General features: G+C 34.2%; 1 protein-coding gene across 1 annotated transcript in view; it reads left to right on the forward strand.

Annotated features, from left to right (window-relative positions):
• CSMD1 (CUB and Sushi multiple domains 1) overlaps window positions 1-26,054 on the forward strand; it is a 1,182,441-nt gene that overhangs the window by 739,463 nt on the left and 416,924 nt on the right. The window contains exon 7 of the mRNA XM_062571121.1: window positions 15,503-15,580. Within this exon, the coding sequence (XP_062427105.1) occupies window positions 15,503-15,580 (78 nt within the window). The remainder of the gene's footprint in view (window positions 1-15,502; window positions 15,581-26,054) is intronic.

Below are 26,054 nucleotides of genomic sequence, written 5' to 3' on the forward strand. Positions count from 1 at the left end.
ACTGTTTTTGGCAAGTTAGCAGAAAGGTTCAAGGAAATATTAGATATTTTGATCGTTATGCACCAGAAGTTATCTGTCTGCTCTGTTTGATTACCTTGAATAATTCAGGATTTAACAAACATAAAATCTTAAAGTCAAACAATTAATATAATAGAGGCTGCTATAATAGATCTCTACTAATCATGAATGAAATAATATATAATAAACTGCTAAGTAAGGTAGATCTTTTCAAGAAATTTTGTAATGCAGTGAGTCTGCATATGAATGCATATGTATCTATCTATCTATCTTTCCTACATGTTATTTAAACCGTTAGAATTGGTGTTTGAAATAAAGTCAAAGAGTTTATGGTATTTCCTAAGTAGATAAACACATGAATCAGACATTTTTTTAATCAGCCATTTCAATGAATATTGTCATTCATATCATTATAAGATATTCTTTAGCAGCTTGATATTAGCCTAAACCACATGATAAGGATAGAGCCAGAGAAACCATTCAGACTCTTTCTATGTTAATGTAGCATGTATACCTTTTAAGAATAAGCTTGTTAAAATAGCTGCTCCTGTAACATCTCTTTAAAATCTTTGATTAAAGTATTTTGCCATATTTACTGAGTCCAGCACATCCTTAGCTAAAACTCAGTTCCTCTTAGTTGTAGTCTTGAAGCTTCTTCTTTTTTTTCAGCTTTCTTCTTTTTTTCCAGTATTTGACATTACAAAAAAATCTTTAAGTGTATTTTTAAAGCTTTATATCATTTCATAAAGCACATACATTCTTGAGAGAGACTGGCTTTTACTTCTGGTAAATTTTGGTGTTAAAATGTTTTGGGTTTTTTTCTTCCAAATGTAAAGCAAGGCCAAAAAGTTGACTTACAGTGACAAAAAGAAAAAATACGTATCCAGAAGATCTACAATTATCAAGACTGATTCCTAGGAAAAAGTTGTAGATTCAAGATTTTCAGTGCATACTTCAATGTGTTTTCTCAGAGCCTCTCAGAGGGAGGAGATGGTTGACAAAGTCTCAGACAGGGCACAGATTTTTCTTAATACAATGACATTTTTTAAAAATATCATGCTACTAAGTCATCTTACATGAGCATATTATGAACCTATGATTTCTGGCAACATTCAGAACAAACAAGATTATTAAAAGTGACTTATAATAGGTGCAAACCTGTATTATTTCCATGTAGGCTGCTACAGATACTACTACTTTTTTAGTTTCTAGTAATGTTTCTGTGTTGCTAAAAAGGCTGAAGCTTAAGCAGATGCAGCTATTCATTAGTCCACTTTCTTTTGTCTTTATGTTGTCCTCATTAGAACTGTTCAAAATACTGGATTTATGGTTAAAAAGAAATGTGTCATTTTGGTGCATATTTCTGTACATAACATTTTCTCTCATATTACCTGCAAAAATTATGTAATTAAAGTTATGTATTGAAAATGTCAAAATATTTTAACTTCTAAAAGAAATAACATTCCCCCAGACATAGTTGGTGCTAATTGTCAAGAATCATGTCACGCTCAGTCAACTGTTCTTACTCCAAGGTAGCACTGTGCTATGGCTACCCAACTTCTAAGAGAATTATTTTCCATGCTGTTATGATGTAATGAAACTGATGTGCCTTCAAAGAATTAGTATTTTCCAATGCAAAAATATGGCTTTGAAAAATGTCTAAGAAACTATAGTTCTTACAAATACTTTGAAACAAGCTAATAGCAATATAGGAGGACAGCAGAACATAGTACTAAGATTTTAAAATAAGAGCATATACATGGGTGATGGAGGTACGCAAATTAAAGTGTGATTTTCAAGAAAATATGCATAACCTACACACATACTTGTAAGTATAAAACCAGTTAGACTAATTATTTTATATTTACTGCAGCCTAAAAGAGCACACATGGTCATTGTTTGCATCAGAAAAGGTAAGAAACATCAAATAATAGGGTGTCAGAGTTACCACACCTGCAGTTTCTGCATCATCTACCATGCGAGAGTTCAATGCATTCAAGTTCAGCTGGATGACTGAAAACACTCAAATGATTAGTGTAAGAAAGAGCTGTGTTTTAGAGATCTTTTCATTTCAGACTACAGATTTCATATCTCTACAAAACCTGGAAAGGTGGTCAAATATTGATTTCCAAATAGGAATTTCTGATGACTGCGAAAACGTTTATTATCCCACTGGGTAGTACTATGGAGATATTATTGAAAAAAGCCTTTGGAGCTCTGAGGAGATTAGCTGAATCCATGAATTTTTGACAACTCTATTTGAAAGACTGGAAGTGTCTTTCAAACAGATAACTGATCAGACGTCATTTATGATTTCTTTTTCAGAGATAATCTGTGCGTACTACATAATGTGCACAGTGATGGTAAATGTTCATTGTGCAAACTGCGTTGATACTATTTTCCAGAACTGTGGATGCTTGCAGGCATTAAAGGCTTGATACCTGCTGAACTTGTTTTATTATGATACATCTCATATTGATAGCACAACAGAGCTAAGGCAGTCTGTCAGGGCAAGTGGCCAGCTAAGTGACATGCAGAAGGTTAATGGAAAAAAAAATGACTGTGCTTCATTTTGGATTTTCAGATTTTGTGTCAGCTTATACACATAGAAAGAGAAAGATTTCTGTTAGAATCTATTGTGACACCCATTCATCTTGAGGCTGTGCCATTTGTTCGCTAGTACCGCATGCAGAGATTTCCAGCACAGCGAGCAGGTGGAAGGTCGGATAATGACAAGCAGTGCTTTGTGGATTGATGGAACAAGGAGGCTAACCGATCATGATCAAAAACCTACAGCTTTTACAGGTAACCATAGAGTAGAAACATCTACTCCTGCTGTGAAACTCTCTCTGGAGTTATAATACTGATTATTAGGGAAGATTTGGAAAGCTGTTAATGAGAGAAACCCCAAGATATTAAACTGAATATTCTTCAGGTAATACAGAAGAGCAGAGGGTTGGATTATTCCAGTGACTTAGCTCAAACTTCAGATCATACAGAAAGATTGTGATGCTTCTCAGAAAGTCAAGGTTACAGTAGCTGAGTGTCAGGAAGCAAAGCCTGCAAAAATCTTCCTACATTATCAAGCCCAAGGTCTTGTTTTAGTAGAGGATTTAGCATAGAATTCCCCTCATAAGCTTAATTTATGGACAGAAGTACTCCAGCAAGAAACCATTTTCAAGATGATTCCTGAACACTATTTTATAGTATAGAAAAGATAGATAGAGGTGTAATAGGTGCATTAGAACAACAGATGCATTCTTCCTGAAGTTACTGACTTCCATGAGGAAAGAGTTTCATGTTTGTTTTGGTGTATTTAAGAAATATGTTGGCTCAAAACATTCTTTAGACTGGTAGAGTGAAAGGTATAGAGTTTAATTTTAGATTCAGGTAATTTCATTGGAGTCTTGGAATCAGTCCCAGCTAAAACCACACAGTTGAGATCAGGGACATGACATCATTTGGCCAGCAGTGAAGCACTCCCTGTTGAGAATGTATTGAAGTAACATTCGTCAGGAAGAAGTGCTTATGTGAGAAGGGAGAAAGCATTAGCATTTCTGAAGCTGAGTCTTCAGCTGGTAGAAGGATAGGGAAGAACACATAATATAGTAACAGAAATAAGACATCGTGGAAAAATGGATAGAAAGGAAATCTTTCAATGCTGTTCTACCGCAAATAGTTTGACCAGGACTTGCTATGCAGAATTCAGGATAATGTTTGCCTTCTCAGAACAAGCCTAAACAGATGTTGACAACAGACACCCATTTCGAGATTTTGTGACACCACAGTCAGATAGAAAATCCTGGCAAAAAATAATCAAACGAACAAAAATATCCACCAAAAACAAAGATCAAAGGTATATAATTTGGAAAGGACAACATTTATGAAGTGCTATGACAATTGCATACTGGCAATTTTAAATTCCAAAGTCTGTTACTTAGAAAACCAAGTGTCCAGTATTTTATTCCCATTGATGAGGAAGTTGAATAATTATATGCTAAGCACTTGTGATGCACTTCCTGGAATATATTTATAGAACAAGAAATAAGAATCAATAAAGTAGCCAGGCCTGTTTTTGCCAGACTAGTTTTGTCAGACTATTTCTGCTTCTGTCAAAAAAAAAAAAAAAAAAAAAAAAAAGAAAGAAAATGTCAAAGTGAATGGAAAGATTGAGGATGGCTATTTTTTTCTTATTCTCATAGATTCTGAACTTTCAAAGGAATTCCTGATATGGCAGGCCATAGTGAAGCAGAAAAAACCCTAGAGTCGGTTATTATCTATTTTACTGGTCTCACATGACTTGAGTGATAAAAAGAAATGTTTGATCTATAAGCAAACTCCAGAGAGAACACTAATGTTGTGAAACCTGTAAATTGTAGATCATTTCTTCCATGCCAAAAGATGGTAGTACTGCCGTAAATGACTCTTAAGAGAAGAACCCAGAACAATCAAGAGGCAAAGGCGGAGAAAGCAGAGTTCTTAATTGGACTCTACAATCTGAACTAATAATTTTTTTTTCAAAATAAGAGTGCCTAGCTTCAAAAAAGTCAGAGCAATGAGACTAAAGCAAAAGGAATTCGATGAGTTCTGCATTGTATTGAGATAAATTTGCTAATTCTTCCAGAATAACTCTATCAAAGTTATTGGAAATACCTCTCTGTTACTTATTGAACTCTGCAAAATAGGTAGAGCTAGATATAAATCTGTGTAATAGATATCTCTCTTCCACTCTCTCAAAATATAAAGTGTTGAAGATATTAAATTATTTCTCCTACTACAGCAAGAGGAAGGCTGATATACTGGAAAAAGGGCAGAGTATTTTAATGTTACCTGATGCAGCTAAGATTTTTTTTTGCTTAAAATCAAGCTGTTCCTTAACTGAAGATATACAAATGTTTGAGAATACTTCTTGCAGTGTCACTAGGCCCAGAGCTGGGCAAGAAGGACACAGCTTTCCTGCCTGCCCACCTGTAATCACCAGGCTCAGAGAAATATGCTGTTCCCTTTCACCTTCAAATATCTGTACTTGGAAAAAAATGTGCAGTGAAAGGCAGCCAAGAGCTGAACTCAGCACAGCAACAGCAGAAGCAGCTTGAGGAAGTACCAGCAGATGATGTCAGAATATTTTAGCTTTGAATGGTAGCCAGTATTTAAGGCCTTGCAGGTTTTATCACACAGGAAAACTTGGCAATATAATCAGTATATGGGTAATTGGGAGAAAAGCAATAGGTTGTCAAAGATGTACGCAGGGACTGTTGCAAGGAACAAACAGTAGGAGTTGGTTTTCTTCTAGAATCATACCTGCTTTTCCAGCAAGCACTTGTGCAAAAATGGAGCGTTACCTTTTTCTGTATCTTGACTTATAACTGAATCCTTGTATTGACATTCCTGAATTTTAGACTGGGAATACATCTGTGTATTTACAGTAGTACCACATAGATATTCCTGAGCTTATATAATGTATATAAGCTCTAAAGAAGAGAAAATTACATCAAGCATAATCCTATGTTAAATGGGCTGTGCAGCTTTAGTGTCTTCTCTGCCTATGATATCCCTTATGTACTGCAAAGCCCATACTTGTTTTTATATATGTAGTTAAATCTAATAATCAGACAATTTCACATGCTATAAATCCCAGCAAAAACTTCCACGGTCTTAGCTTCTGATTGGTTTGGTCATGCATCCAGGTGGTTTCAGATTTTGAGTTGCTATAAAGTAAAAGTTACTGTATAAGTGCTATAGTACTTCTATTATAAATAGTAGAAAATTATCAAGAACATTTCTTGATAAGCTTATCCTATGTTAAAGGAGGACTGTTCTTGTTAGTCTTTAGTTTAGCATGCTCTTATAAGCTTTTAGGGATGAAGATTCCACTGCTCCTTTGGATAATTTACTCCAGTGTTTCATCATTCTTGCTGGTAAAAAGCTTTTTTTTCTTGTGTAATTGAAGTCTCCATGTAAATTATTGTTTTAGCCCTAGTGGAACTGGGGAATACCTCTTTCCTCTTTGTGGTTATCTTTAATACATATAAAGTGTTATATTTGCTCAAAAACTTCTCTAGATTAAATTATTTCTCAGTTATGCCCTACAAAAGGACCATTAGTTGTGCATCATACCATCTTCTCATCCATTTCCATTTTCCATAATTTTCTTCCTACCCATATCAACTCCCTTCCCCCCTCAACAAAAGTAGAACCAAAATTACACTTTTGTGAGAATAAGGCTGCAAATTCTTGGTGCATATACTATCTTCTAACCTGTATTTGTACAGCACTTGGCATATGAAACTCATAGATGATTAGTCAAGCAATACACCTTTTCTTGAAATTCATAGCCGTCCTGAGATTATATGACAAACAAATATAAGTTTTTTGTACTGTAAAACAAACATGACAAGCAAATATAAGCTTTTTACATTGCAATACAGACAACTTGAAATTCATCTTCAACCAAAAATGAAGAGGCGTTCTCTCCAAAATCAGAAAATGTTCACAGTAGAGGAAGCTTGGTCTGAAATGTGGATGTCTCTTATGTTCTTATTGTCTTTATTAGGAGTAGTAATTTGTAATAATAGTAATAATAATATAATAAAAAACACATGAACAGTTCAGCAATCAAATACAGTCCTACTGTTATCGCCTTTAATTATCTCATCAGAAACTGTTTTTCTTACCACTGTAGTGATATGAGACCTGGTTAATATTAGTGTGTGAACTTCCTGTCCCTTTCATGATAATACTTGAAAAGATGTATGCCTGTAGGCAAGGCAATGCTGCTGAAATTCCTCATCTATGATGATGCTTTTCAGCATATTGCCCTACACTTAGCTTAACTTCTTAGGCCCTTGTACTGGGCAGAATTGTCTTGAAGACACTTTTTCTGAATTCACTGATTTCAACCTACTTATATGCATAAATGTATGCATTAAACAATCGCAAGACTGCACTTGAAATCTTAATTTGCTTGTCATCTATATTTACAGATTTGTTAATAGACGAAAGCAAATTTCCATGCATTGCCTCATATGAGAAGATAAACAGACTTTGTAATTTTTGTCCTAAATGTCTATCTCAAATTGATACTTATTTTGGCTTTTTTTTTTCTAATTTTTTTAACACAGTAATATCACCCTGAGAATAGAAATAATAACTGCAAAGAACTTTTCCTTTCAGAGTTACAAAAAATCCCTTTTCATTCTCTCACTCTTACTCTTGCTATTTCAAGACTTTTTTGCACTTCCTCATAAAATCTTACTGACTTTTTCTATGTATTTTTTATCTTCTTTCAGTCCAGTACATTTTTTAAAATTATAGTTTCTTAGAAAGCCCTAGCTCTGTACATAAGAAAACAATAAAATAGTTCAGGGACATTCATATATTTTCAGGACCCTACCAATGAGTCATTTTAAGTTATCAGGTGTGTGAAGTTTATTAAAGCAGCAGTAGAAACAAGGATTGCAGACAGAATCTTACTGATCTTCAATATTTTCAGATTAAAATATTTAGTTTTTGTTATTAGTTCTCTATATATGACTAAATCCTATTTTGATCTGATTTTCCCTAAAGTTGCACGATGTGTTCAAACTTAACAGGAGCCTCATATCCCACTGTATCCTTTTTCTATAATACATAAATTACATTCACTTATATCTGCAGATATATAATTTCAATTTAATATCTATCGGCTTTAGATTTGATTCTGTCATTTCTGAATGCTATTATGAGTAAGCCCTCTGATTTTGGTAGAGGAGAGTCTTTTTGTAAGAGTAGCACATTTTTCCTTACAAATTTGATGTTTTGTTTGTGTTTGAGCTTTAGCTTGTTGATTTGGAGGAGTGAAGTAGAAAAAGCTGGGCAGAAAGATTCTTAGAAATAAATTATAAGTATTAGCCAAGGTCTATGCTTCATTTCCTATTGCCCATGTGGAAAAGCTTCTGTAATTAAAGCGTCAATACTATGCCTGAATGCTTATACTATACTTCAAATAGATGCTATTAGTGGTATTTTATCAAACCTTACTGACTTACAAAAAGTAATATGAATCCCTTATTCAGTGACCAAATTTTTATTTCTTACTTGGTTTTTAATTATAACATTTGGTTTAGCTATTCTGTGGAATTAGTTAAACTTGTGTCTGAGCTCACCGAGTTAGCAGCAAAGAGCATCAGACTTTAGAAAATCCTTTTGTATGTAGACACTGAAAAGGGACAGGAGTCAGTGGGAAGCTGCTTTAATTTCCTCTGGGAACTTGCTGGAAATGACAATATTCTGCAAAAATTGAAGTGTAACTCATACTTAAAGCACTTCTGAGTTTATTTTCATTGGGGCTATTGCTTGATTTATCCAGGGGATAGCTTTAATAAAATAACATTTCTTTAGGTAATTTGAGTTGTTTCTTTTCCAATTATTTTCACATTTGAGTGTAAGTTTCTGAATGTGTAGGAATTGTATATAACTTTGCATTATAATCTTTTTTTGAAAGGTTTTTATATTGTTTTTATTTCTAGTTTGATTTTATAAATCTTTATCACATATTTTATTTGAGTTAGCACAAATGCTTACCATGATGGAAGTAAAGAAAAGTACATTAGAAAGATTTTCATTATGGTCCCAGCAGGCAACATTCTCTGAGAAAATTCAAAATCTCTTCTAAATTTGAGAGGACACACTGCCATCAGCACTCTGTAGGATCTCTGCCAGTGTATTTTCAAATATAAGTTCAAATAACAATTAATTGCTCCATAGAATGCAAGAACACAATAAATAAGAAGTACTTCATAATTGTTAATAGATTTCACATAAAACTGGATTTCTTCCCTTGAAATTATATTTGAAGAGCTTGCAGATGTTCAAAATATTTTTGCTGGCTTGCAAGTTACTTTTTTTTAAATCACTTATTCATTCAGAAGCACCTTGCATTGTCAGAGAAAAATTTTAATTGTAAACACATTGAATTTTTTTGAGAATTCTGGCAGCACTAAGCTTTGTCTAGATTTCATATAGGTTGTCACTATTTTCAAAGTGCATGTGATGATGAGATGTGCAATGAAAAAAGACTATTTTGTCTTCTCCAAATTAGTCAACAAATGCTGATGAAACATCTTTGCTCCAAAATATAGCTTAATACTTCAACCAATTAACTAAACAGACTCTGAAAGAATTAGAGTTATCATGTATTAATATTTAAATATTGACATTACTTTTGGAAAGGTAAAACAAAACAAATATGTACAAAAAATGTATATAGCCATTTAGATTTAAAGTTATAAATGGTTAGAGTAGTGCTTTCAAAATGGCTTACACATACAAACCTGATTCTCAATTACTTTGTGCTTTGTATAGCTATTTGCACAAGTGAAATATATGAATATAAAAACAATATATGTGCTGAGCATATTTGAAAGATTAACTGCTTAGAGCTTTTATTATCCATGCATAATCGCTAAGAAAACTGTTTAAAGTAAAAAATCAAACTTTCAGATTTAATTCTCTTCAACAGTATTGCCTTCAGCAATAGAACAATTGGTAGAGCAATTTGAAATGCACCTGAGTTTGGAAGGACAGTTTTCGACGAACAGACCTTAAAAACAAAACTGGGAAAAATAAAAATAATTTTAGAATAAACGTTGTTGTATGAATTGTAGGAAAACATCCCTGCTCTAATGAGCTGCTATATATAATATGCTTTATAATTGTAGCATCAGTAGAGGAATTCTTTTATGAATTACTTACTCTTACAAATTCATGTAAGCAGAAAAAAATGTAGAATATCCTCCTTTTGAATGACAGGAATATAGAGAAAGTACAGTATTCTGAACTTACTGGAGACTTACAGCTCCAGAAAATAAAGTTGATATTATCAATAATTATTTTCACTTTCAAAAATAACATTATCAAAACTGTCTTAACATTATATGATACATGTGCATCTGTGTATTAAGGAGAACCTAATATTTTGTCTGTCTTAAACATGAGCAATGCTCCTCTAAATCTTCCTTCTTGATGATTTAAATTCACTGAATTCTTTAAATCTCGTAGTAGTGGACTCAGTGAAACAGAATATAGAAACAATGTATGTTCTTGTTTTTGCAGTACTTCTGATATACAGTTATATAGCTGATTAAAGGAGGAAAGAAGATCATTTCATTTAGACAATTCTTTACAGTCTATTTATATTAAAAGTTCATATGTATAATGAATATTTTTCTTTGAGCTAAAAAGCATTGTAATGCTTACAATACGTTATATACTCATTTGTTTTCAAAACAAAATTTGAAAAATTATATAAAATCATAACTGATTTTAATTAACAGTCATTTTTAATGACAAACCAGGATTTGGCATATAAATGTTGTATAAAGAAGATGTATTTCCCCCATATCTACATAGGTAGATAGAATTTCAAACTGAGCAATATTCATGTTCTTTTGGAGGTCCTAGACTCCTGCTCTGAGAGACAGTGTTCGCCAAGGCTACACACAGCCACCACGTCTGCAAATACAGGATGAATTTTCAAAGAAGTTCATTTCCCCAATATAACAGAGGTATATATGTTAGGATTATAGCAATGTCTTAAGGGAAGAAACATAGTCTGCTAAACTAATGTGAACTTAAAGAATAGTCATCCTTTCGTCCTAAAAAGATGAGAATTATCTGCTAAATGAATTTTGGCCTATTTCTTCAACTCCTAAAGGCAAAATAAGAACATAAGAGTAGCAACAAACATTCTGACAATGAATCTGTCTAGGCCTGTGCCTGTCTCCAAAAATGGCCTGAAGTAGATGCCTGCAGAAAAGTAAGAACAGGGGGGAAAAAAAAAGATGTTATCTGCTTGATAATACATCTCTTGTCACCAGATATTTTTAGCTGCAGGTATCTCCTGAAGCTGGTGTAGTCTGTCTGTTCAGTAACCGTCCATAGGGCTCTCTTTCAAGCACTTGTGGAGTCATCCATTGAAATTTTATAAACAACTTTTATCCATATTTGTCAGTGTCTTTTGACAAAGAGTTTCACACGTTTTTCACTTGTATGAGGAACCACCTCCCTTTACTAGTTTGAAGCTTTGCTCTTGTTAGCTTGACTCATTGGCCCCGAGCTCTTAGAGTGAACAAGACAGGGAATGTTCTGCACAACCTCCTGATGGCACTCCTGATCCTCTCTTACAATGCCCCCCTTCCCGCAAGCCATCGCTTCCAAGGCTGAAGAGCCCTTGCGTAGTCAGTCATCCCTCAGAAGGGAGCATTCAATATCTTGGGAAGCCCTTTTACCCCTGTCACCCTTCCTGAGTCCTTTTCCCAGTTGTATTATAGCCTTCTTGAGCCTTTTCAGGTCCACGCAGGGACCAGAAATGCACATAGCTGTCAACGTTTATGGTGAACTACAATTTATACAGTGATATAATAATTTTAAGTCTTGTGCTTTACTTTCTCCAGACAATTTCTAGCAGCATGTTTCCTTTTTTAAACCCTACAGACCATGCCTTTCCTAAATTCTAGGCTTTATTTCTGAGCAGTGATGATCATTTTAGGGGTGAAAATAGGACTGTTCTTTCTAATATTTATCACTATTTTTACCTACTCTGATTTTCGTTAGACATTTCATTACCTGGTCAATGGGTCAAGGAAAGTCTTTCTGAAGTTCTTTAGACTGCAGTCTGTACACAAAACTTTATCAGAACTTAGCTATTTTGAATATTTTTCTTAAACTCATTGCTTCTCTGAACATTCTCAACGATATTAGTCTCGCTGACCCAAACATATGCAAATGTTTTAAATACATAAGATTCTTTCTATTTTAACCTCTTCTCTTTGATGAACATAGCAATTATATTTGATATTTTAAATGCCTTGGGAAAAGAAAATACAAATGAGAGCTGGCTTTCTGGGAAAACCATTTAAATGGTAGAGTGGCAGCAGACCTTAAATGTCTTAGATCATCATCTTTTCAGATATGAGATGTAGATAACTCAATTATTATATTAAAATTCTCAAATAAAAATTTAAAATACTATTCACTCATTTTATGGGAGTACTTAAATTTGATTTTTTTCACGAACACTGAATTTGAAATCAATATATACCTATAAAATAAACAAAAATGTAAACAGAAATTTCTATGACTGAAGGTGACTTTCTTCTTCTTTTCTACATTTTTTTTTTTTTTTTTTTTTGTTTTTTTATTTGTAAGTAAAGAGTTTCAGATACTTTGAAAATAGAAAATAACGCTCTTCCAGTAAAACCTCGTATGGACTACTTTTCTAATGTCCCAGCTAGTTTTCACAGAATCACAGAATGGTTGAGGTTGGAAGGGACCTTTGGAGATCATTTAGTCCAACCCCCCCTGCTCAAGCAGGGTCACCTACAGAGTGCTAGACAGGATCACATCTGGGATGGTTTGAATATCTCCAGAAAAGGAGAATCCACAACCTCTCTGGGCAGCCTGTTCCGGTGCTTTTTCACCCTCACAGAGAAGAAGTTCTTCCTTATATTCAGATGGAATTTAATTTTAACATATCCAATGTTAAATGTTTTATTTTAACATATCCAATTTTTGTCCTCCTGACTATAGCCAAGAGCTGAAATTTTATTCCGTGGTTCATCCTGTCTAAAACATACTTTCTGCTAATTTGTCATAAACAGTTCAGCAAGATAATTGTGCCTGAGGTAAAATGTATTTTCTTTTCACAGATTCAAATACATTAAAAACTTAAGAGCTTAATAAAAAACATAATATGTTTGCATGTTTACAAATCCTTGTAAATTCAAAATTTACTTTAAATTTTGCTATCCATTCGAAGAATGCCAGACATATATTCACTTCATTGCTGGGTTTAATTTAGCTATAGTATAAAGTTAAGGAATTCTGCAGATGTTTTCTACAAGACTGATGAGATCGTCTTAGACTTCTAGAGCTCAGCTCTGATGTCCTTACTGAAACAATGATGCTAGAACAGATTGAAAGATGGGTATCTCATCTCCTATTCAAACGGGATTTAAATGGTTATAAAAGGTGTGTTTTAGAATTTTTTATTTTTTTATTATTTTTTTTTGTTAGAGAAGGGATTGAAGTTGTTTGTTTAAGCCAGAGTGTTCAATGGTATCAATTTCTCTTTCAAATAGTGAAGAGATCGTATTTTACAGACTGTACCTACTTAATTCAATGAAAAAAATAACTGCCATTTGACCTCATGGGCCCAAAGGCTCAGACATACCTAAATTTGGCTGTTAAAGTTCTTCAGACTTAAAAGCTCATGTCACCTAATGTTACTGTTTAAAATGTAAGAATGTAACTTCAGCCAGTGGTGTATGTTTCTGTTACATTTCTTGGAGAGGAAAAGGCCTCTTCAGATGATGATTAATTTTGTCTGTCTCATAAGGGGATGAATTTTCCCCTTAAGGTAGCTACTTTTATAAAACCTGCTTTTTAGATGACTGGTATAGTCAATCCCATACCTACTTTCTTTCAGAGAGGTATAGACTCCCTTTTTCTCAGCATGTGAAAAACCTCCAAGGAAGGAGACTGCAGAACATCTCTGGGCAACCCGTTTCAATGCTCGACTATCCTAATAGTGAAAAAATGTTGTCGTATATGAAGTTGAAAATTTTCTTTTTTGAATTTGTATCCACTGAATTTCAAACTAAAGCTGTCAAGGATCATTTTCCTCATTCCTGAAAAGCATGCTCTGAGCATGTCTAATACCTCCAGGAGTGAGTCCCACAGAAATACGAGAGGTTATTGCCACTTTCGTCCTAAAATATGGTCAGAGGACAAAGATGAGGAGAGGGTACTTCTTTTTCTCTATTTACTACCTAATGAGTGAGTCAAGGATTATACTGCACATCCATGAATGTAAGCAATGTAGTGGTTATATTCTCCAAGAATTGCTCACATGTTTTATGTGAGACAGATATTGCTAAATGTGGAACTTGTACTGCAGGAGGGACTACAACTGCAGGAAATATCCCAGCTATTCAGGAACATGACTTGTGCTGTCCATATCATTTGAACAGACTGGTTGTGCAGCCTAAGAAAACAGAATGGAAGACTGAACTTGATGAAAATTGAAGTGCCTAAGTCCTAGAAAGTAATCCTAAGAAAATCTTACCCAAGAGGCTTACCCTTCCAGAAGCCACAGACAATGTTTTATTATTTGTTATTTATTTTTTGAGAAGATTACTATCAAATCTATTTCATCCTATGTGGCTACAGCATTTTTTCAAGCATCTTTCAGCATTTGAACGTCAATGTTTTCCAGGTTTAAGCATAAATATCTGCACTATTTAACATTTCACAACATATATAGAACAAGAAATACTTTCTGTAGTGCTTGTGCAAGCTATTTCAACACTTAAGAAAAGTTTGCTACACATTTTGCAAAAACAGCACAGATTCAAAAAAGAAACAAGCAAAATGAAATCACAATTTTAATATATTTAAAGAAATGATAACTTGCTCTTCCTACCACTTTTTGATTTGATTCCTACCATGTTTTTTGATTATTGGCATGATGCCTTTAGCATTCTGATACACAGCTAGAATCAGTTATTAAGATATTTTGCCACTAATATCCTTTTGGCACAATTGTCTATCTTTGTTGCATATTTCTTTTGTATATATTGTATTTTATTTTTAATTGATCAAATTGTTCCTGAGCTACCACCGAACTAATAACTTTCTGATTAATTTTTCTTATATTTTTATGCTTTTCTCTTTGCATTATAATTCTAGTTCTAACCCATATATTCCTTAGCACACAACTGTATTAGTTTCTTCCCGCATGTCCTTCTCCCTTTTTCTGAGACCACTCTGTTTAGCTCTGCAAAGAGAACAATCATAAACCACCCTCTCCCCCAGCTATTAAGCTTCTGATCTGTTCTCTCTTGCAAAACTTTGTAACCTTGAGAGCTCTTACTGTCTTTCTAAATTCCATTGAAATTGCCCTGTAGATTCAAAACAGATTAAATGAATGAAACAGTGTAACACTGTGTGATCATGAGACATTAATCTCTTTAGGAAGTTGAGGTAAAAACATTTCTACTATTGAAGAATGGATCAAATAAAAAATATTTTGTGAATATCATATTTAAAAGTTTGTGGTTCTCATATACACATATAATGTACTGTACATTCTGAATGAGAGGTAGATTGTAAAAATGTTTAAAATTTTGCCTTATGCAGTGGGAAAGATAGGAAATTAAATTAGGACTGATTATTGTTTTGCTTGACCCTAAGGAACCTTACATTCAAAATATTGCAAATGCAGATAATCTCAATTAAAGAGCTGAGTTTTTTTCTGAAATATAATAAATCATTATGTTTTGCCAAAATTATTTCAGTTGTCATAGAGATTGCAATTATTTCAGTGTGTTTGTAGGACTCCTGTGTTGCTTTGTATTGTTGTAATGCATGTGATTTGGCTGCTACATTTTCTTCTCTAAATTGTTTAATAATAAATTATTTTATTTTTGTTTCCTTGTTATCCCAGTGAAAAAAGCAATTGAGCTGAAATCAAGAGGAGTCAAGATGTTGCCCAACAAAGACAGTAACCACAAGAATTCTGTCTGTAAGTTGTTTATACCATTATATTTAGAGTGACTGCTTATGTCTTCTTGAGTCTTAATATGCATACAGATCAGAGAGAAGAAAAAATTGAAATGGTGGGAAGCAATGATTATAAAACAGTCATTATAGTTTCAATTGTCACTGATTTTAGAATTCTACTGGTAATACCAAGGGGGCAGAAAGCAAAATATGGTGTTGTAATGTCTGAAAAATGTGAATGTGTAGGACAATTTTTTTTTTTGTACATATCAGAATGTTTAGAGGTTAGAGATGCAAAACCACACAATATAGTGCCATATGGACTTTATCAGATCAGTACTGGGGACAGTGAAAGCATCTTATCCATCTCTGAATCAAGGTTTACACTTATATTTTTTCTTTCCCTCGGTTACTAATACAGCTCTCTAATTCTTGCCTCCTCCTCGCCACTCTGTGTATCTTTCTGATTCCTTCTTTCCAGTCCTTTGCTATAGCACAGTGGGGGCTAACACCTCCTTCTGTAACTCCCAGCACCTCGAGAGGTTGGAGACCACATTGTCACCTTCCCTGCGCTGCATGTTGAATGCGCTCTGGGAAGACACCTACTTAGTCCCTCTACCCCTTTTCCCCATATGTAGTCTGAGGGTGTAAATCAGGATGCTATCTGTGAGATTGTTATTGTTTTTAAACAAAAACGCAGTGCCTTTCCCTGAACAACTGGCAATCTAGAAGCTCTTTCTTCTGAGGTCAGTCTCAAAAGAAAAGAAGGATTTTTACTGTGGATAGCAGAAGGGTTTTCTGCCTAAAAAAAGGGGGGGGGGGAAATGAGGGTAACCAATGCCCATCCACAGCTCATTAAAAGTGCTTGTGTAACTACTAAGATATATCTTGAATAAATTAATTCTTTGAGGAATAGTGCTGGACTCAATGAAGTGAGGCCGGGGTTATGTTTGCCTCACTGTGTGCTAGGGCATTGTGTGCTGCGGCCTCCTTGTATGTTATTCCGCTGTTACGGAGAGAATGAGTGTCTTGAAGGCTAATGTCTAGGGGATATGATTTGTTCTCTGCCTTTCTGTAGTGCATCGTTTTATGCAAAGTGAGTGGTTTTAGTATCTCACTGGAAAAAAAAAGAAGCCTGATAATTGTCTATTTTAAATATTGTACGTTGCTAGTATGGCAGTCAAAAGGAGCTTCTTATGCAAGGTGTAGCAGAAAAAGTTGATCCAGCTCTTTGGTGTTGGTATCTGTATGGGTGGTTATTTCATTATTTATAAGTTTCTTCTGGGAGCTGTGTGATCTTTGCTTACAGTCTCAGAGCACATGCTGTCAGACACCACGTTTGATTACAGAAAATGAAAGTAAGACAGGCTATGAAAAAAATATTATCAAGCAGTCTGCTGTTGACTTCAAGCATGTCTTTTGTATTTTTTTCCTATGTGTTCTTACTTGTGAAGCTATAGCTTATGTCTACTTTTTCAACATAAAACTAAAATGTGAGTTATTACTGCTAGTTTCACCTATGCAAAACTTATAAAAAATGATTAGATTAAAACATATACATTTAGATTAAAATATATTTTGCTACTCTTTCTGATGCCAAGACTTAGCATTTAACCATTTCCTTACTAATAATAGCATAAATGAAAAAGTTACTAAGAATTCAACTTCAGAGGATTGATAAGAGTGGATATTACCGACTCATTTCAATTAGCAAATATCTAAGCAAGTAAATTAAAGATGAATGTCTATTTCCATTTTTGTGTGCAAGATCTTTTCAATAAGATCATAAGATATTTTCTCTGTTTATAAAACTAGAGAACTTACTCCTCCATTTTGAGTGGCAGATGGAATGTGAATACAGGCATGGTAAATACTGTAAAAGCAGTATTACTGTATTTACGTTTTTAATACTGAAACAAACCATTATGAAACATAACACATTTATTGAAATTCTCCCCTGCAGTGGTCAGTAAAAGAATTTGAGTTGGAGTTCTATATATTGGTTTGTGTAAAAGTGTTGGACCACTTTTATAACATATTATTTTTATTTTTATTTGCTTACTGAAGCTGAGACTTTAAAAGGCTATATTTTACTATTTTAACACAAATTGGCTTGGGAAAAGATTTTCTTTCCCTCTTTTGAAGATGCTGTACATGCTCATTCTGATATATTGTCAGGGAAAAGAAATGCCTGGGTGAAGTCCTTTGTCTGAATGTGGTTAGAAGACTAGACAAGGGTTTTTTTTCCTCACTTGTATGCTTGTATGAGGAAGCAGTTGAGTTTTCAAAAGCTTGTCTTTTTTTTTTTTTTTTTTTTTTTTAAAGTAGTCTAATGAAAGATAATACTGCCCCAAGCAAACTTATCTTGTTTGCATCCTTAGACCATCATGAACAGAGCAGTATAGCTACTCAAGCTGCAGGTCTTCTCAGTGACATTGTTGGCTTCATAGAGATTGGACTTTCTGGTGTGCAGTAAGCGAAGCTGCAAGTGTTCCCTTTCCAATTTCCGTTTTTGTTGGATTCCCCTTTTATTTTTCCTAAACATAGCTAGTGATTTGAGGTACCTACTCTGAGATATACTTGGAGATAGACTGTCTGTGGAAATTCTGCCAGCCGGCAGATGCTGGCTTTGAAAATGGGCTAGGTGACAGTGTGCTGTGATGACACCCATAGACAGTTGCTCCAACAGGTGAGCTGTGTCTGTGGCTCTGCAGACACAGACATTTACTCCCAAATCAGTACTGATGCAACAATTCATAATTCGCCACAGTAAGCTGGACAAAAAAAAACCCACAGAAGCTGATGGTTTCTTGACATCCTTCTCTGAGTTGGAGAATTATATCGGTAATTTAATTCCTGGTAATTTCTGTGGCCAGTTTACTGCTTTGCTAAAAGGAGAAGTAGTATAAAGTAATATATTGTAGAATTTACTACTGTTATAATAGGTAGCTATACAGAAACATGAGACTTTAAAAAGTACTGACAACTGGACTGTTATGATTAAAACAATAATGAAATTTGATTTATTAAATGAAAATAAATAAATAGGTGAGATTGACTTCTTTATGCTTAATGTTTAACCTTTTAGACTTGATGGGATACAGTTCTTGAAAGCGTCTAATGGCTGAGCTCTTTGTACTAACTCTGTTGCATAGAAGCAGATTTGTGATAGCTAGCTTGATAACCTTGAGAGAATTGAGGAGGGACTGAGCATGGTGTGGCCCCCAAAAAGCAGATACAGTATGATGTCCTGCATGTCCTTCAAGCACTAAGACCTGCTTGTTTCCCGTAGGTCTTCCTCCCAAGCACAGTCTGAGAGCCGTTGCAGTAACCATTTCATGGTGGCACCACTCGGTTAGGGTTTAGGCACAGAGTATCAGCAGCACACTGATTATCCCTTTTTGGATACAGATCAGTATTTCACTCACGTACAATCATATCTCACTGCTCTCCTCCTGGGCTCGCCTGCGTTCGTAGGTGCTCACTTTCAACTGCTCTGCCATCCTTTATAAACAACTGGGTAATGAAGCATGGCTTTGGGATACAAGAGCCTCAGTAGATTTACTGAGGGAAAAAGGCCATTATATCATGTGCCCCTCCCCAGGCAATGAACAGCAGGATTTTGATTTGTTTTTGTTTTTTTTTCCTGAACACACCTGAAGGAAACACATCAAATGTTGCCAGAATGCTCCTGCCAGCCAGTATTTTTCAGCAGTGAGCCAGATGCAGCTGGACCATGATTAATCTATGCAAGGAAATAAATAAATAAAAAAAAAGATGGGAAAGATATTTGAACTAAAATAAGGTCCTGGTTTATCCAAAGTATAAGCTGGCCTGCTGCAGGCTTCAGTACTGGGCTTGGCAATTTTTGCAACATTGGGAGAAAATAAATGGACAGACAGCTCCAGAGGATACCTTTTGATAGCTGGTCCTCATTAGTGCTGGAACTGCCACAAACACTGACTGAATGCAATACCATGACGATTTTGTTTTGGTCATCTGAAGATGTTCTCTCAGAGAAACAAAGAGAGAGTTTTAGTTATGAATCTGCTCAAGGAAAAAAAATCTAATCCATCTGTTTTGGGGGCTCATTCATTTAATTTTAGGATCAATCTATTCACTTATGTGACCTTCCCCCCCCCCCCCCATGTATGGGTAATGTTCTTGAAGAAAGATGTTTAATCTATCTTACTATCATTACTCTTTCTTATTCTAACATGGAATAAACCTACAAACTTTGCTTCCTCTATTGCACTGTGTCCTTCTTCTAAAACTACTATGACTATAGTTTGCATTGTGATAAGTTAGGTAGAAGTTTTATCTAATCACTAGCTCTTGTACAAATATGTTTTACTAGCAATACTCCTGCCCAACAACTCTGCTAGAGGATAATTATCACCTCTAAACATCTAGGCAAGAGATCTACAGTAGAGAGGTTTACAGAAAGCATCTTGTGCTTCTGGGAGGAGGAGGAGATGTACAAGAGGAGGGAGGAGAAGAATACTTAATGAAGTTGACCATGAAGACAGACCATCATTAGGTGACATAGTCCTTATAAAAGAAGGATTATTTTCTAGGCGAAAAGGTGACCTCAATGGTTAATCTTTTCAAGTCTAGCCTCTGGTACATACCAGACAGTCACTCTTGGTCATTCTATGTGCAGAGGGTAATGAGTGAGTGCAGGTCTTTCCTCTGGACACTGAGCTATAGAGTGTAAAGAAGGCAGGGCTATATTTGCTGCTTTACCACCTAGTGCCTCTGCAAATGCTTTGGCATCCTGATCAGCCTGAGGAGGGAAGTCTTTGCCATGCCTCCTCACCAACAGATGAACAGACAGAGCACAGTACTGCAGCAAACTCACTGTAATGCCAGGGACGTTCAGTCAGGTGTGACCCATTATGTCGTGTGAAATGGGGAAAAACAGGTTTATGTGGTACATGTGAATCTGCCAGTGCAGTTGTGTAGAAAAGCTAAGCAGTGCTGAGAACAGTGGTGTGTTATAGCTGATTTCCAAGTTTGTTCTTGCCAAAATGCAAGATGCTGGCTTGAGCCATACAACACAGCAAACTGCAGGGAACTTCCACATTCTGGAAAAGCAACAAAGATTAACAGATGAAGTCTAAGTGATTCTTTAAAAAACATGTTGCTTGTTGATGATGTTAAAGGTTTGCAGTAAATATTAATTACTGAGTGTCTTAGCCTTATCTGTGCAAAATGTATAGTGTGCGAATTAATGCATTCTTGAAAAGCGAGCTATTTGTACATATTCACTGAGCAAAAACCTCTTAAATGTCACTGAAGCAATTTCAGACTTTTGTAGTATTATTTGAAAATATATTTCAAATTATCAGAAAAAAAGCTATTAGAAATATTTTAAAAAGCATAGTTTTGGAATGGAATTTTGGATAATTAATACATCCTTTGATTGCTTAGCTACAGAGTTCATCCAAACAGTTCTTTACTCTATAGATGAAATGATTTTTACCATAGAGAGCCAAAGAACAAATGAGTTTACAGACTCAATATTGACTGGTCACAGCACATTAAGGTGAATTAATGGCACATGCTGTTGAAACTATGGTGACTAATTCCAAAACAGGATTACATTGCTAATTCTGTGTAAGAAAGGAAGAATGACAGCAGTCATTTATTTTGCTGCTGGATAACTTTGAAAAATAGCTTAGTCTGTCACAATATAAAGTTAAAAAGGTGTTCACAGCAAGTTTTTCGGATGGAATTTTGTTTCTTAGCAATATAGTCATTACATGTAAATATACTGGCAGTTTCTTCCTCATTATATTTTGCTACTGATAAATGTACTTTGATAGAAGCAAGATGATGACTGGTACAAGTTTTACTTTTCTGTTAATGAAAAACCATTTCCCTAGGATAATATTGGAGTACATGATTGCATTTAATAGCACAATTTTTTGTCTTGTTTATTCTTATTCCTAGTAAAGAACAATTTATTTAAGATCTTTCACATATTAAAAAGATCAATGTTTGGAAATATATTGCAAACTTGCTGATATGCAAGTTGATATACAGTCAGCTTAACAGACTGATATGACATTAGCTAAAGGTGATCTTCTCAAGTTACAGTTATAAAAGATAAAATTATTGCTCATGACCATTTTTATGTAATGAAATTTAAAGATTATCATGATATAACTATCAATGTATTATTTTTCTATTTAATATTTAAATTAGTTTCCTTATTGTTTTCCCAAGAATTCTTTTTAAGCTTTGCTTCATTTTTAGTATTTTTTGTAGGAAGAATGAAAAAGTGTACAAGAACTCTGTATTATTAATTTTAAATTGCACATTTAATTGAATAATTTCAGATTTTGTTCTTATTTTGGTGTTATTACTCCCAAAGCTTTGAACACCCTTTTCCTTTGTGCTAATATTGCATTGCATCTTAACAAGTAAAAAATCGTTGCTTTTTTGAAGTTGAATTTTCGCAGGCTGTCATGTGCTATGTTAGGTCAAATCAGAGTCAAGAAATACTATTCAATATTCATTGTTTTAACAGCTTTCATTCAAATAGCCTGTATGAAATTCAGTTTAGACATTCACTGCAAGCTCCATTCCTTCCAAAGGTGTTAAATTTAGTTGAACCCTTGCACAATTTGTGTTATGCATGAGCCTGTAATTATACAGAATAAATACAGCTATTTTCAGGAACTGTATCGTTACAGTTGTCTATCTAGATCTGATTCTTGCTTTGAAAGTAGTAGAAATTCTGCAGCGTGCCTATGCATCAGCAAAAAAAAAAAAGACATTGTACATGAAGCTCAGGGTACTTAATGCTTTTTATTTCAATACAAAACTTTAACCAGCCTCTAACTTAGCAAAAATATGACAAAGCTCTCTCAAAGTTATACACTAACCTTATGTAACTTTAAACATAATATAATCCTTTATATTCAAGGGCACACTATGGTTGAGTGCATTGCCCTGTAGGCTTTTCTGTTTAGGACAAACATCCAATCAAGTAAAAGTGTATCTCTGCAGAGAGGCCCAAGATTGTTGGGAGGTTACCAAATTAAAAAAAAAAAAAAAAAAAAAAAGAGTTTTAATTTTTGCAACCTATCAAGATTCTTCCTCACTCTGGTCTCTAACGTTAAATTATGTTTGTAATGATTAGTTACAACTAAAGATATATTTCACTGATTTCTTAAAGAAATGACCATTCTGGGCAAGCACTTTTCAGGTTAACATCTTGGTTTGTTTGCAGTGATTGGAAAGAAGGTAACAAGTAGATATCTGCATATATTCCTCAAAAGTAGCTGGATGTATATTTAGGGTTTCCTTTTGGTGAAGGGAAACTGTAGAGAGAGGATCAATAATCATAGCATCAATAGCATCTAATGCTGTATCTTTAATTAATTAAAACCACATTGCATTGGTGTTGGGATTGATTGCTACTGATAAGCAGGATGTGAAATAAACCACCCAAGTGACTATAGATAATTTTGTATCAAAAGATCTCATGCTTTGGATCCTATGTAAGTAAGAGCTCTCTATATGTCTATTTTTCACTATTAACATTTTAAAAAGTAGTACATGAAAATAGCATTAAAAATATAAAGCAAATAAGGCATGAATAAAAAAATAAAATACAATGACCTTAGAGACAAAAAAAAAAAAAAAAAAAAAAAAAAAAAAGTGAAAGCAAGCAGTAGATTTTATTTGATAGAATTCCTGAGGCATGTACACCCTCAAGTAAGAGCTATGTTTAAAACAGTTTGGAGAAGTAAACATAACATAAATCTCACCATCAACTTGATTAGTTTCACTTTCAACTAAAACAAGTAAAGCAAATATCAAAATACTGGCAGCTTTCAGGCTTGCTTTTCATCCTGAGGCAGAGAGTAGTGTTTATAAGTTTTCTAAACAAGCCTTCAGGGGTTTGTTTGCCCAGCACTGACGCTCTGATGATCAATTTGCTATTGGTACTGAGAAAAAACAAAAAAAAAGAATGTGGAAAAAAGGGTAGCACACTTAACTCTTTGGGAGGAAGATACACCAATGTTGTATTTTCTAGGAATATTTTCTTTGTGTCCTTTATAAATAGTAATTTCTAATTGCGGATCTTAGGATTTCCTTTTAAAAATACCACTTTCTTTTAAAAACTGCTTTTTCTTGAAATCTTAATAACACATTTCAGCACAATGACAAAAAGTGACAGGATTCATCTATCGCTCTTTTGCAATCTTTCCTGAAGTTCTGTTCAGTGCCTGCTATGCTTAGTATCGGATATACCACTTCTCTCACAAAGAAAACAGAGACTTTTTGCCTAAAACTTCTTCATCAATAGATTTGTAAAAACATAAATTTGAGATTAAGATTCACTAGAGGAAACAAAGCTGTATGGTTTTTACATGATTATTACATTATTATGATTATTATAGACTGATTATGGAGTAACCTGTTTCCCATTAGTTTCTATAGGAATTTGGTGCCTCTCTGAGGATCTTAGTGTTCCCGAGGGAAGTCACCCTGTGCTTGTGCGTTGCACTGTCCCAGGTTAATTTGCAGAAGCTGGAAGCAGTCACATTTGTGAGTGCCCAGGCCTAAACTTCCTGAATGACTCCACGTTGTCACAGAGTCTCCAGCCTGGTCAGGCATGAAAGCTGCTTTTCATTCTTCCAAATCTTGCAACTTGAAAAGGAAAGCACTTTTCAAGCTAGTGTAGATATCATGCCTGTCCATAAGTGAGAGAAGCTACCTTAGAACTTACTGATGTAATTAATTACTGTGTTAGGAAACAACAGGCTGAAGATTTGAGCCCAGCATTTCTATAAATATCCCATTTTATTTCAGAAGGCTTTTTTACTGAAATACTGAACATATGCTAAATGTTCAGTTAAAAAAAAAAAACAAAAGAAATAAAAGGATTGGAAATAGTACTTAAACATTGGCACTGTTACGCGATAGGTAAACGGACCAGATCATGAAATCTTTGTTATTAAAAGTATTCTTGCAATACACATGCACACACACTTACTTACAATTTTGGATAAATATGTAACACATAGTATTCTATTACATCATTTACTGGTTGTCAGATAAGAGAGAAATAGTATTTCTTATACTATTACTTTTACGGAGTATTATAGGGTAAAATTTGGCAGTAGGAAAAAATAACTGCAGCATTAACCTCTAACAATTCTATAAAGCTGTAATAAAACAGGAGGGATAATTATGCTGATATATTTTCTTCTATCATAGAATGTAATAATACAAAGTTGCCCAAATGTTAAAGAATTTAGACTCTTCTAAAAAGATGCGTATCCCTATGTAATAAAATTATACAATGCTATTTTAATATATTGTATAAATTGCTTCATAAATCAGGTTACTAAATTATACTTGGTGTTTCTAAATAAGCCTTCATCACAACAGGAACTTAAATATCTTTTAAAATATTATGCAAAAACCTTGCTGTGAATCAAACTACTGCCTAAATATATTTCTGAAGAAAAGCATCACTTGCAGCTACAAGCAAAACAAGCTGCTTCATCAATTATTTAATACATCATTTGCATAGATAATTTGTAAAATAACTAGAAGAAAGCATCTATTAAAATATTTAAAACAAGATGTAATCTGATTGAATTATGGATGGTTGGAATGAATTGTTACCCAGCTAGGAAGTTGAAACTGCCATTAAATAATTTTCATATACAATTATGGAACATTAGTGATTATCCAAAGTGAGTATTCATACTGTAGGCTAAATTGACATTGAATTCTGTTATTTTCAAAGTCAAAGATATAGGAATCAGCAACCTGCTTTTAGCAAAGTACAATTCTACATAAATTGCCTGTTCTCATGAAATTTAAATATAAACCTTAATACTTTTATATAGCCTCATTGGCCTAACTCTCCTGCACAACTCTATTTAAAATATAGATGTAAATAGGTTGGAAAAATGAAGTCTCTGAGATTCACAATAATATATGTAAATTACGAAGGTATTCAGAACTTGTGGGTGGATGAATTGAGTTTTTTTGGAATATAAAAAAAAACATAAGAACAATTTTAATTAAAGAAATGACTGTGACATTGGATTATGCAGAGAAGGTGTGCAGCAGGATATAAATGCCCTCACTGCCAAATTTCTTGGAAAGTCAGAGATTTCCCACTTCCCAGGAAGAGATTTATAGTAACAGCAGAGGCTTATACTTCAGTTTTTGTAGTAAAGTTTAACACTAGCTGCATAGTTCATGCGTATTGAGTACGCATTCATATCCCAATTGTTTAAACCCAAGTTAGGGGGAGAATACATTCAGGCTGGATAGGTCTTGCGCTATTGTATTTCTTCTGAATTTAATTTTTATGTTGTGAAACAACTGGAAAATAATTTCAACTGTGTTAACATAGCATTTCACTGTCAGTAGTTAGCCTGTCACGCTGGAACGTATCTGTTCCTGCAGACCCTCCGAGTAGAACTGCAAAGTGCCAGTGTCAGATGTGCTTGGCATTT

The sequence above is a fragment of the Rhea pennata genome, chromosome 3 (assembly GCF_028389875.1).
Source record: "Rhea pennata isolate bPtePen1 chromosome 3, bPtePen1.pri, whole genome shotgun sequence".
In the NCBI taxonomy this organism is placed as follows: domain Eukaryota; kingdom Metazoa; phylum Chordata; class Aves; order Rheiformes; family Rheidae; genus Rhea; species Rhea pennata.